General features: G+C 35.3%; 1 protein-coding gene across 12 annotated transcripts in view; it reads right to left on the bottom strand.

The window, feature by feature from the left end:
* LOC143217586 (dystrophin, isoforms A/C/F/G/H) overlaps positions 1 to 13,593 on the bottom strand; it is a 1,095,306-nt gene that overhangs the window by 169,273 nt on the left and 912,440 nt on the right. For all 12 annotated transcript variants that reach the window (XM_076442046.1, XM_076442049.1, XM_076442042.1 and 9 more), the window contains one exon: positions 1,056 to 1,179. In XM_076442046.1, the coding sequence (XP_076298161.1) occupies positions 1,056 to 1,179 (124 nt within the window). The remainder of the gene's footprint in view (positions 1 to 1,055; positions 1,180 to 13,593) is intronic.

Below are 13,593 nucleotides of genomic sequence, written 5' to 3' on the forward strand. Positions count from 1 at the left end.
GACAATCGTAGTTTTATACGACTTTTGATCAATTTCTGCTTCAAATCCACAGAATCGTACATCTTTCGATGCGTGTCATTTTTTCCTATGGCAACCGATTTCGTTGAAATTTTCAGCATGTGTATAACTATTATAGATCTACAAAACATATATTTTAAATTTTCATTAGGAACCCAAATAAAAGAGTTTCAGAAAATGCCTTTTTTTATTTTTGCATGTAACCTTGTAAATTATAATTTCTGGGAAATCTTTTTTGCATATCACTTCGTAAACCAATGCTTCTAATTGATTATAAAAAATGAGGTCGTTTGATGCAATTATAAAAAAGTTATTAGTTTTTAAAAGGTGTACGAACACTTTGTACACCCACTGTATATAGCTGTAAATTATATTTGATAGATTACTAGTTCGTTCAGAAATGAATTTACCACATATATTTATTTGTACGCGTATGTTGTAGTAATTGTAAATAATGCAAGGGATAAACTTTGAATTATCAATATAACTTTTATGAGGGGGTAATATAAATTAATTAGAAAATTTAATAAATTGTTGAAAAAAATCTCATAATTTATATATTGCATGTAAAATCAAAATTGAATCATTAAAACGTAAAATATTACAAAAAAGTATATTTAAATTTTTCATGTATGAGCACGATATAAGCTACTACATATTCACTTTTACAGTCAGGATAAATGATAAGAAGAATTGAACTAAAAAAAGGGTCTCTAGCCCGTGTTTAGTATTTTTTTTTTTCTAATTTATTTTACGACGCTTTTTTAACTGCTGTGGTTGTTTCGCGACGGGACCTACAGTTTTTATAAGGTGTGTTCCAAGCCACCTTGAGCACCACAGTTTAAAATGGCACATATAATATTTCCAGAGATGCCGACGGCGATATGTTTAATAATGATTTCATAAAGAATTCTTGAAAATCACTTGTTTTCACTACAGTTACACGAGAAGCCCCGCGGCAAAGTTTCCATGATATGTACGAAGAATGTTCTTGTATAAAAAGGACAATGAACGAGAACGAGAACGAGAATACGTACCTTCAGAGTCCGAAGTGTCGGAGAGCGGCGGCTCGTTCGCGATGTACTGTCGGCCGCTCAGCAAGTTATTCTCGACGATGGGTCGTTTGTCCTCGAGCTGCCTCCTGAAGCCACGATGATCGTCCTGCAACAGGAGAGCAAGGGCACACCTGTTAATGTCGGGTGAATACAGGCTTCCCGAATACGCGCGGACCACTCGAGCATTTTTCACGCTCAGCTTGGAGAACATTCGTACGAGGTTGGCCCGTATGCCAAACCGGATAAGTAGGGTAATTCGTTAGGCTTTAAACAGCGGCGGTGACGACGACGACGATGGGTCGTTGCAGAGCCATCGACGTCGTCTTCATCTCGACTACGGTGTGCATCCGTAATTTCGTTTGACAAGGCATCGCGGCGTCGCGTCGGTAAAAGCTGCCCGACCGGCTACGGTTACCTACGTCAAGTGGCTGAAAAGCACCACTCACGATATCGCTCTCGCGACTTCTCGCTAACGAGATTATCTCACTCTTGTTTCTCTCTCTCTCTCTCTCTCTCTCTCTCTTTTCCTGGCTACCTATTTCTATTTCTTTCTGCGCCGTTCTTGCCAGGCTCAAGAATTTAGACACCGTGGGTCGGAACGGTTTATGCCGGTCCGTTTCCCTCTCGCCTCGTTCGCGAGCGTACACTACGCTTCCCTCCGGCCGCTCATTTTCTTCCGGGAGGTCTTACACGCGTTCTCCTTTTCCATCTCGTTGTTGTTTTTCTGGATTTTCTTTCGTTTTTTCTTCGCCTACTCCGGGGATCGCGAGATACGTTTCGAGCCGCGTGAAATCCTTTCAAACAGCCCGGAATAATTCACCTACCTTCGTAGTTGCGACGACCGGAATCTCTTCAGCTTGCCGAGCTGATGATGAAACGCGTGGTTATTAGAGTTTCTTCGCGCTACTACTCTCCTTCGAGCTGGAATTATTTTAGCGAAGCGATGTTGCGGTTTATACTAGGGCTGTAACTTTCCTTCGAAGGTCGAAGATTTCGAAGCTTCGAAGCTTCGAATTTCGAAGCTTCGATTTCAGAAATTGTTTTCTGAGCCTTTCGAATGCTTTCATGACTTTTTTTTCTCATAAATACGTAAATGCTATACTCTAAAGCTCAATTAATGCATAAACTCAAATTTTTTGAAATTGTGACATGCGGCGTTTTTCCTTACAACCACAGATATTTCCTCCCCTCTTTTTCGAAATTATTACAGACAAAATAGTTCTAATTAATTATTATAGCCACGAAGATAACTGTAGTAGGGCTGCAACTTTCCTTCGAAGGTCGAAGATTTCGAAGCTTCGAAGCTTCGAATTTCGAAGCTTCGATTTCAGAAACTTGGAAGTTCCGAAGTTTTGAAGTTTCGAAGGAAAGTTACAGTCCCACTGAATACGTGAGTTTTGTCAAGCGCCAAGCCTGTCTTGCCTTTCTTTTCATTTAGTCCGCGATATCCGATTTCACCGAATTTAATAAAACTCATTAAAATTTTGTTTGCAAACTATTATTTTTTAAGTACATTCGTGATATGATCCAGAAATTTATTAATAGAATGCACTCTTTTAGATTTAATTTAATTACGAAAAATCAGAACGGAAAGTTCAGTGTCTGTCACCGGTGACTGAAAGTTAATATTTTTATTTATCAAAAATCGTGACATGGTATGGAACTCATAAGTTACAACTTCATACGTTTCGAAGACTTTGAAATTTCGAGCACTTGGAAGACTTCGAAGCTTCGAAACTTCGAAGCTTCGGAAAAGTTACAGCCCTAGTTTATACCGCTTTCTTATTTTCTTGGAAATTACGCGCGAAAACGATTCAAAACGGAATCCACAGATACTGATCTGTAGATTATATCGCTGGTCGAGTTTCAAACGATTTACCTCGCCCTTTGATTTCGTTGATTTACGAAGTTTTATGAAGATACTGAGAACTGCCCTCGGCGAAATAAAAACCGCGTAGAACAAGGTTTGTTGGTGTACTTTTCCAATATATTTTTTCAAAGGAGTTAACTATTACACGTTAAAGGTGCCTTCGTTATAGTCTTTTTGAAAAACTTCCTTTTCAGAGAATTTAGTGCTTCGTCGGGTCTTTTATGTTTTATTTAGAATCTCGTTTAGTTTACTTCTGAAAAAATATTGTATGTATCCGACCGTATAGTTTCCAGCACAGTGAACTTATTGTTCGTTGTCAAAAAATGAATCAATGATCTCAGAATCGTTTTAATAAACAGAGATTACGAAGTATCGATGAAACGATCTTAGAATCGTTTTCTAAACAGAGATTTCGAAGTATCCCATTTGATCGATACACTTCGTTTTAAGAGACGGACTGTGGGGCCTAACCTAAACAGTCTGGAGATACGAAGGGACCCTGCTTTCTTTTCGGGGTTCCAACGGTTTTCCTCTCACCTCCGTCGAAGCTAAGATTTCGATTAGTAAAAGAGCTTCCTCTCGCGCCGTGAAATGAAGAATTGTTTTATTTCAAAAGTACCAGTGTGCATTTATTAACCCATATCCAATAATTATCGATGAACAGTGAATTTTAATGCACTTTCAATAACAACATAAGATCTGTCTATATTACGAAATATGTATTGAGGAAACTTTTATTTTTATTTTACTGACACTGACACGCTAACACATCCTTCATTTAAAATCAATTAAATACACTTGCTTTATTTCGATTTTTGTAAAATTATTCACGAAAGTAGAACTTTGCACAGACAGATTAAATACACAGTCAAACACGGAATAATGAGATAAATTAAATTTTAGGAATTCTATTATTTAATCTCTGAAAGTTTAATGTCGTTTCTCTGGCGCCGCAAAATAAGGTCGATTCGTTAGTTAAGGAATTAGAAGCAATAGAGGCATCGTTCACCCAATTGGAACTCCAGACGATTTCTAATTGGTCTCGCTGAGGTAATCGTCTTATCGGTGCGGTTATCAGAATGGCGGGTTAATTACGCACCACATTCTGTAGTAATGCGCTAATATTATTCTTCATCTCGATACCAGTCATTGTTAAATAGCGTTTTTACTTCGTTGTATTTCGCTGTTAATCGGGACGTAAAGATAAGGAAAGAGAAATAGGTCAACTCCGCATAGACGTCTCTGCGCGCGTGTGTCAACTACGATTAACCGCGTTTAGCTGCGATGTTACTTTCTACCAGGGTTCGAAAAAGTTTCAGAACTTCTTCATCAGCTACATTCGAACTTATCACATGTGGTGCGTTTTAAAAAAGATGATAAATTCCAATGTGAAGAGATATAAAAGGATTCTTGGGATTAAAATGTTTGATTTGAATAGAATTAATAATATTTATAAAAGTAAACGTTTTTCTGTAACAGGAATAGATACTCTTTCTTGATTTATGTAAAAAATATTCTTAAATATTATAACAAGTGCCAAATATTATTTAACCCATTTACATCATGAGGAAAAATGAAAATTAATGTCCCTATCAATCTTTTTTTATTATACCACGGTGGAAAATTTCATAAAATAAAAAACCAATTAGTATGTCAATAATTTGTACATATGGTTACGTATGTACGTATTCTTGATAATAACAGCAACAAACTAACTGTTTCAGACAGAAAAACAGAGCGTATAATACATTTACGCTAATGATGCAAATGGGCTAAGGAATATTATTATAACAATCTTAAATGAAAATCTAAAAAGTTAGCGTTGAACATGCATTTTTGACACTGAAGTTTACACTGACTGATTATACAGTGGGTGTAAAAAGTATTCGTACGCCCTTTAAAACAGAATAACTTTTTTATCATTGTACCAAACAACCTGATTTTGTATAATCAATTAGAAGCATTGGTTTATGAAATGATTATATGCAAAAAAGATTTTCCAAAAATTACACTTTACAAGGTTTCGATGAAGTTTTCAGTATGTGTATAACTAACATAGATCTAAAAAACACATATTTTAAATTTTCATTAAGAGCCCAAATAAAAATGTTTTAAAAAATGCCTTTTTTTTTTATCTCTGCATGTAACCTTGTAAATTATAATTTTTGGAAAATCTTCTTTGCATATAATCATTTCATAACCCAATGCTTCTAATTGATTATACAAAAATCAGGTCGTTTGGTACAATTATAAAAATGTTATCCTGTTTTAAATTGGGCGTACGAACACTTTTTACACCCACTGTAGAAATATTTCAAGTCCTACAAATCTAGAAATTGTTTTGCTTGCGAAATTGAATTGATATTTTTATTGAATATCTACTTTCAAATATAATTTACGAACCACGCATAATACACCACACGCATAGTGAAACTGCATGTCGCACAGGCTACTTTACATGATGCACGTACCGTATGGAGCACATTACATGCATATTGAATGTATTGAGTGGTACGCATTACGCGCTGTTCAGTTGCATAGTAAATATTTAATATCATATTATTATTCTTTAATCTTTTGTGTGATGATCGATTATCCGATTCCAATTGAATTTCATCGATATTGAAAGTATGCGCATCATTAGCACGGCAAAAATGAATCTCCGTGGAGAATAAAATAGCGCGCCTTAATCCGACAAGTGCAACAAGAGAGAGAGAGAGAGATCGATAACAAGTTGCATTCACGAAATTATATTGAAGCGGACCAATTATCGAAATCGGGCGTTTCCAGCGGTAAACAGTAAACCGTCGAGTGCGGCACAAAGAACTTCCCCGCGAACGATCTTCCTGCTCCGATCCGCGTTCGCCTAATTTCCAATAATTCGTGAAGCGCCGGCAATTAAAGTGAATTCCAATTTCCAGGAACGGCCACGTCGCGTCAGGGTGGGGGGAGGGCCGAGTCGTTGTTCCGCGCGATCGAGAGCGCTCGTTGAAATCTATTTCGTTCGGGATAATAATCGTCGTTCCCTGCTAATTTCTCGTTTCGTTCGATGCGATACACCTCCTTTTTTTTTGTGTTCCTGCATCGCACGGTCGATCCATTTCCCGTTAAAGCCGCGCTTCGAAGGGTAACGCCGGGTTGTTGGGTCCCGTTGCAACGACCCGTTTACGCCGAAAGCGCGTTTTACGTATGCAACATTCGCGTGAGCCGTTTCGATTTCACGCGCGAATATGGCGGGCAAACCGAGTTCGCGATTTCGTGCGTGCCATGCCAGCCAACCCCCGAGTATCGATTTATCATCTCGTGCAATCTCGCGACCGGCTCAGCTCGCTGACAAAATTCGATGCGTGCCAGCCACCCTGCGTGCCTACTGTAATGTCCAAATATCGCTCCTATTTTTCCAGTAGCCGTTCGATGCGTTTTCAATATCGGACAGTTTCTCCAATAAACAGATTTGCGTGGCGTAATGAGTAGCGCGAGGCGAATATCCGCTCGGAAGGTTCAGTCTAACTACACTCGGGGATAAAAAGATAGCACATCATCTATTTCTCCTCGTTTGGTACATTAAAACTGAAGGAAATTAATATTTTAATATGTCAACGTATTCTGACATGCCTGTGCGTACAATGTACTGAATATCATCCGCCGTATTTACTTCAATAGAATTTTGGAAATGAAAATTCACACAAGCAGGACAAAATGATAGCACAGATAACAGTTTTACATGTGTTAGTTGTGCAGAAGTTAGTGAAGAGCAAACATTCATTGCAAAACATGATTGATAAAGTGGTGTACTAGCTTCTTTCGTGCTTATTTAATAAAACAACATACTGAAGTGTCAAGAATGGGTCGTGGAATAAAACTAACAAGGGAACATATTCAGATGCGAAAATCGGATTTTCGTGAAACTTTGGGAGTTTATAGTTCTTTGAAAAATATTTGATACGTATTTTTTTTATCGGCAACCATCCACTTTGAAGGGGTGAAAACAGCCCTCAAAGTTGGGGGGCAAAACCATACTTTTCGAGATATCTCGGAAACCAGAGGTCGAAAAAATTTGAATTTTTTTTTTAATTGTGCGTTTCTCAATGGGAAATGTAGTCGCACAAGAAAATTTTAACAAAAGTTTTTTGTTTAAACAATATATTAAAAATTTGATTTTTTTTGCAGTTTCTCTTATTTATTGTTAGTTCATTTTAACGTAAACTTGGGTGCTAAAATTGCTATCATAATTTGAATGAAGAACAGCAATTTTTAAGCCGTCGCCAAATGGGAGAGGCGGCTGTGTGATAATTTGGGACGATATTGGATATTGGGGTAAAACAGAAATCAAAATAAAAGGACGAATGAATAGTGAACGGTATATTGAAATGATAAATGAACAACTGAACGCTTATGCTGTAAGAATTGCTGCAAATAAACACATTTTACAAGATAATGTCGCAGTCCACGCGGCGAAAGCGATCAAGAAATACTTTTCTTCAATAATTATTCGTGTTTTGGAGTGGCCAGCAAGATCTCCAACCTCAACATTATTGAAATTATTGGGGACATCTTTACAGAGCTGTGTATACCAAAATGGCAGACAATTCCAAAATATTAACGATTTAAAATAGTGCATTTTGGACGAATGGGAGAATATTAGCCAAAACAGTATTGAAAAATTGTATAAATATTTACCAAACCGAATGATTGAAGTCGTTAGCTGTAAAGGAGGTCCTACAAAATATTGAGCATTGATATTTATCGATTAATTCTGTTATATTTCAAGTTTTTCGTTAAGTGTGCTATCATTTGTACCTTTATATTTCGTTAATAATTATACTTCATTCAATAAAAATAGATAAGTTAATGAAGCTTCGTTTCATTTCATTCATATATGTTAAGAAAGACACACTAAAAATATGTGTATAAAAAATCTTGAATTTCTAATGTTTAACAAACAGAAATTACATTAATTTCGAAGTGTGCTATCTTTTCGTCCCGGAGTGTATGTTCTAATAAGTATGTCTTTCCAACAGCAGACATTTTTTTGCGTAATACTCATACTATGAAATTGTATTGCTAAAAAGACATGAATAATGTACTGCGAAAGTTGAAGCTGCAAGCTTTAAAATAAGTCCAAGTTGTAATATGTATTTTTTTTATGAAATTATTACTGTTTAAATATTTACAATTTTTCGAGAATTGGAAATATAGTGTCCAAATTGAATTTACAGTGTTACTGAATTAAATAGTGTATTTAAGATATTGGTTTCAAGGCACTGCAGAAGTGTAGATTATGGGAAAATTTTTGGCAACTGGGAGATTCACTACAAGAAAGTAGAAGGATTTTATAAATTTTGAAAATACCATAAATGGATAAAATCCGGTTTTTGAATTCTGCACTTCTTTTCTCAAAAGAATTTGAAATTATATAAACTAGTATATTTATCTGTTTTCTGGTACGTATTGTGTATTATGTAGGCAGTTCGCAACTTTGTTAATAAATATATTTTGCAAATAGAATGCATGGAACAGATAGACAATACCGATTATAAAATTCATACTGCAGCATAAATGATAATTGATAAAAGCACATTATTTGTACACTACTGTGCCAAAGAAAGCAGCACCAATTATAATTATAAGATATAATGACAAACAATATCTTTATGTAGAAATTGTATCGTATAATAATTGATTTATTGCATTTAAAGTGTTAAATAATCTTTCTTTCTTATGATATAAAATTTTCTATTCAATATGGCCGGGTGCTTCTTTCTTTTGCACAGTAGTGTATGTTTGTATATTATACACTATATGTATAGAATGTGGTATACAAAGTTTGCTTTACATGCACTGCAAAAGGTGGTGTGTAATGTATATTGCGTGAAATATGGTATGTATGAATGTACAGAATGTTTATAATGTATGATAGTGCAGTATGTGTATATAATGCATATTTCATAATGCGTAGTGTACAGTGTGTAGTTTAAACTTCATACGTATACTAATATATTCGGGTATAAAACATAGTTGTAGTATGCAGCATGTTTCCTTCTGCAGAGTGCACGATGTCTTATAGATAGTGCATAATACACCATACGCATCGTGAAACTGCATGTCGCACAGAGTACTTTACATAATGCATGGAGCGTATGAAGCACATTACATGCTATACGATGCATATTGAATATTGAGTGGTACACATTACACGATGTTCACTTGCATAGTAAATATATCATTTTATATTATTATTCTTAACCTTTCGTAGTCCAAAGGGTTTCAGAGTTTTTGTTCCGAAACTTTAATTAATATCATTTAATACAACAGCATTTCACTTCTATTCGAAATTAAGCATACGATATTCACTGAACATTTTGCATTCCCTATAATAATTTGGTGAAATGTAAAAATGCAATATTTTACGTTTTATAGCCATAAATTCTGTTTCCAGTTACCATACTATTGAAAAGAAAATGACAAAATACTTCCGGTACGATACTTTGCTAATTTATTTATAGCTACATTTCAAATACACAAATATACAACACTTCGAACAACATCTACTAAATATGTATCTTATGCTTCTCTATTAAAATGAAATGGAATTGTATTTCTTTACAACGAATATTTAAGCATTGGAGTGAATGTAGACATACAACAAAGATACATTTTAACAGAACAGCATAAGATACATATATATTTAGTAGATTTTGTTTGAAGTGTTGCATATTTGTGCATTTGAAATGTAGCTATAAATAAATTAGTAAAGTAACGTACCGGAAGTATTAGATGATTGCATAAGTTTGTGCCCGACTTGAAAATAAAATTCAACGGTTAAATTTTAAAGAATATATGTAGCTTTATTAATCAATTATACATATAGTCACCATTTTTTTCTAATTGTAGAATAATTTTTTAATTTTAATTTAACCAATCTTTAAAATCTAACCGTTGAATTTTATTTTCAAATCTGATATTTTGTCATTATATGTATACAGAGTGGGCCGGAAATAACATTTCAGCGTTTGACGCCTCGTTTTCGAGAAAATCGAGTTTAAAGTTCCGCCCAGGTTCACGTTCTTTAGTATACATATGCAGGAAGCAGAATTGGTTGATCATGGTGAGACACGTCAGACGATTCCTATGCAATACCACGTGTATTCGCTGCATTTTCAAACTCGATTTTCTCGAAAATGAAGCTTCGGATAAAAAAATGTCATACCGAAATTTCTTCTTACTCTTTTATGTAGAATCACCCCCTGTCCGACTGTACTACGATTTCCGGCCCACCCTGTATATAGATTAACATATATCTGTGGTTGTTAGGAAGAACGCCGCATGTCACATATTTTCACTTTCGAGATATTGCCGTTTAATGTTTTGATCACTAATGCTTTGACACAGAACGTTGGTTAAATTGCATTGTTTTCTGAGCCTTTCGAATGCTTTCATGACTTTTCTTCTCATAAATACGTAAATGCTATACTCTAAAGCTCAATTAATGCATAAACTCAAATTTTTTGAAATTGCGACATGCGGCGTTTTCCCTTACAACCACAGATATTTCCTCCCCTCTTTTTCGAAATTATTACAGACAAAATAGTTCTAATTAATTATTATAGCCACGAAGATAACTGTAGTAGGGCTGTAACTTTCCTTCGAAGGTCGAAGATTTCGAAGCTTCGAAGCTTCGAATTTCGAAGTTTCGAAGGAAAGTTACAGTCCTACTGAATACGTGAGTTTTGTCAAGCGCCAAGCCTGTCTTGCCTTTCTTTTCATTTAGTCCGCGATATCCGATTTCACCGAATTTAATAAAACTCATTAAAATTTTGTTTGCAAAGTATTATTTTTTAAGTACATTCGTGATATGATCTCGAAATTTATTAATAGAATGCACTCTTTTAAATTTAATTTAATTACGAAAAATCAAAACGGAAAGTTCAGTGTCAGTCACCGGTGACTGAAAGTTAATATTTTTATATATCAAAAATCGTGACATGGTATGGAACTCATAAGTTACAACTTCATACGTTTCGAAGACTTTGAAATTTCGAGCACTTGGAAGACTTCGAAGCTTCGGAACTTCGAAGTTCCCTTCGTTCCTTCGAATCCTTCGAAGCTTCGGAAAAGTTACAGCCCTAAACTGTAGGGCAATGGGTTAAGTAATAAAACTAACAAAATGTTCGAATATCGAAATTGTAATCACAGAAATGTATAATTAAACCCACTATTACCTACCAGCATCTTCATTCGTTTCATTTTTGTAAATGAACTATAAATTTCCGATTCCCTTTTGTAGTTGTCTCGCTGCTATCATTTTATAAGATGTTCATAAAAGATGCATTGCATTTTAGTCGAGGATGGAAGGAAAATCGCGTTATATATGTATTTTCGCGAAGACCGCAGTTCACTGGGTCAGTTGATGATTAACGTTTTCTAGTCGAGGTAATCTTAAAGCATTGCCGCGGCAAGTCGTGTTCCATAATTTCTACACCTATAAATTATTGCGTCGCGTTGCCCGTTTACTTACAACTATTCGCGCTTGTATTAGAACGCCATTCGCGAAGCCATTCCAGAGAATTCCGGTATTACGTGGACCACTATATTGTTCAACTGCTATACTGCCGCGGCGTGGAGTTCTGTTGGATTAACTCCTGGTACGGTCATTAGACGGGTGCATTCGCGTCTCTCTTGGGTTTCCTCGCGGGCCGGTGTTAGTTCGTGACTTAAAATTATGCGTCACACCGCCATGAAATATTTTACAGATTACAAAACTCATCAATTCTCGGTTATCTGACGGTTCGCAATTTTTCACCAGCCCTCCAACCTCTCACGGTTCTGTCGCAGGGAGACGCGGGGGTGGCGAATCGTCATAGATGCTGTGTGTTTACGTTTACCTATAGCGTACAATTACCAACTTTAGTAACACGTAGAATATTTTCTACCTTCGTCACATCCTGTTTGAAACGTAAAATCAAATTTTTCTCTCTATTGTTCTAAATTTATCACGAATAATAAATAATTTGGTATTATTAATAAATAAAAATACAATTAACTTCATTTTAAATAATTTATTTAGATTTGCTCAAATAATAAATAATTATTTCTGCTTTTTATTTGAATATCCAAATAACAATTAACTTATTTAAATTTTTGAAATTTTTATAAATATTGGCCGACACTGATTATAGTAATAGGCTTTTGCAGATTAACAACTTATGTATATCGGAATAACTATTTGTTTGCGACATATGATTCCTTCCAAACTTTTTTTCTTCTCGATAAGTAGTAGGTGTTGATGTAAAAAACAACTTGAACAATAATTTTCGTTATTATAAACAATTTTACGGCAAGTTTCTCTTGTAAATGTCTACATATACAAAGGTGTAGATTCACCCCTAGGACGGATAACTATTATTTTTAATACATCCTCTACATACATAAGTAAAATAGGTATGTAAACACCTATAAAATTCGAAATTCTCGAAGAGATATAATTTTTAATTTTATAGAAGATTCTGAGCTATTTGAACATTTGCTTATCAAATACTACCAAACAGGTATTTTTAAATTATCGGTTAAAGATATTCGTTTGGATTTATTTACAATTCTGATTTGTTGCGAGGGTCACAATTAGGTCATTATAAATTTTTATGAAACTTGACAAAATATTTAAAAAATGTTGCTCATATGAAATTTCATAAATTTCGAAACCTTTTAATAGGGTTCCGGTAAATAAAGTGTGAAAACTTTTCTTTGTTTTAATAATCTAAACCCAATAGATAAAGCCGTCATTGAAACCCTGTCAGTATAACATCAAAATTGATTATTATTATATGTAGCTACACACGATTTTTACGAAAATGAGAAACAGTTTTAGAGAGTTTCACGTGGGTTCAATATATCAGGGTATGAATCAAATTTTTACATTTTTCCATTGAGCTTCTCGTTATGCAACGGATATTTATCTACCAGCATCGTAATTCCTTTACGAAAGAATTGCAATTAGAGATCGAAAGTGAAAAATGTAAATGCAGGAATTTAATCTACACGAACTTGAAATTAATTACAATTAATTAAGGTGAAAGAGAGAATTGTACGGAATGCTTCGAAACGTCAGTACGTATAACGAAATTCAAATAAAATCGCAGACATTCGATAAACGAATGGCGCTGGTGTGTTGTCCTCGCAGAGAATCCGGTAAACAATTATATCTGAGAGTACAGCAGAACGAGATTTTCCTGTTTTGTAATGCCGCTACTTGAATACTGTTCTCATTCGGGGCTGCTGAGTACAGAGATAACGTGCACGTGTTGCAGCTGCATGCTGTCACGTCGCGAACAACAACGACGACGACGATACCGACGATGATGCCAACGACGACGACGACGACGATGGCCAAGCAAAAGCATTTCGAGTGGCACCGAGCAAAGGAACCGACGAGGACACTACACACAGCTTTTAAAGAACGATATTTGAATTTCATGCATCGCAGATGCGACATTGGCACATCACGTAAACCCCGAAACTCGCTTATTGTTCGAAACACCTGTACGCCACGACCTTTTTGCCCAGTTTTATTTGCTGTTCGTGTATAACGGCCCGAACTAACTGCTATCGTACGGAATACATTATGTTTTATCGTCAACATCGTTCAGATAA

The sequence above is a fragment of the Lasioglossum baleicum genome, chromosome 17 (genome assembly GCF_051020765.1).
Source record: "Lasioglossum baleicum chromosome 17, iyLasBale1, whole genome shotgun sequence".
Classification (NCBI taxonomy): Eukaryota; Metazoa; Arthropoda; class Insecta; order Hymenoptera; family Halictidae; genus Lasioglossum; species Lasioglossum baleicum.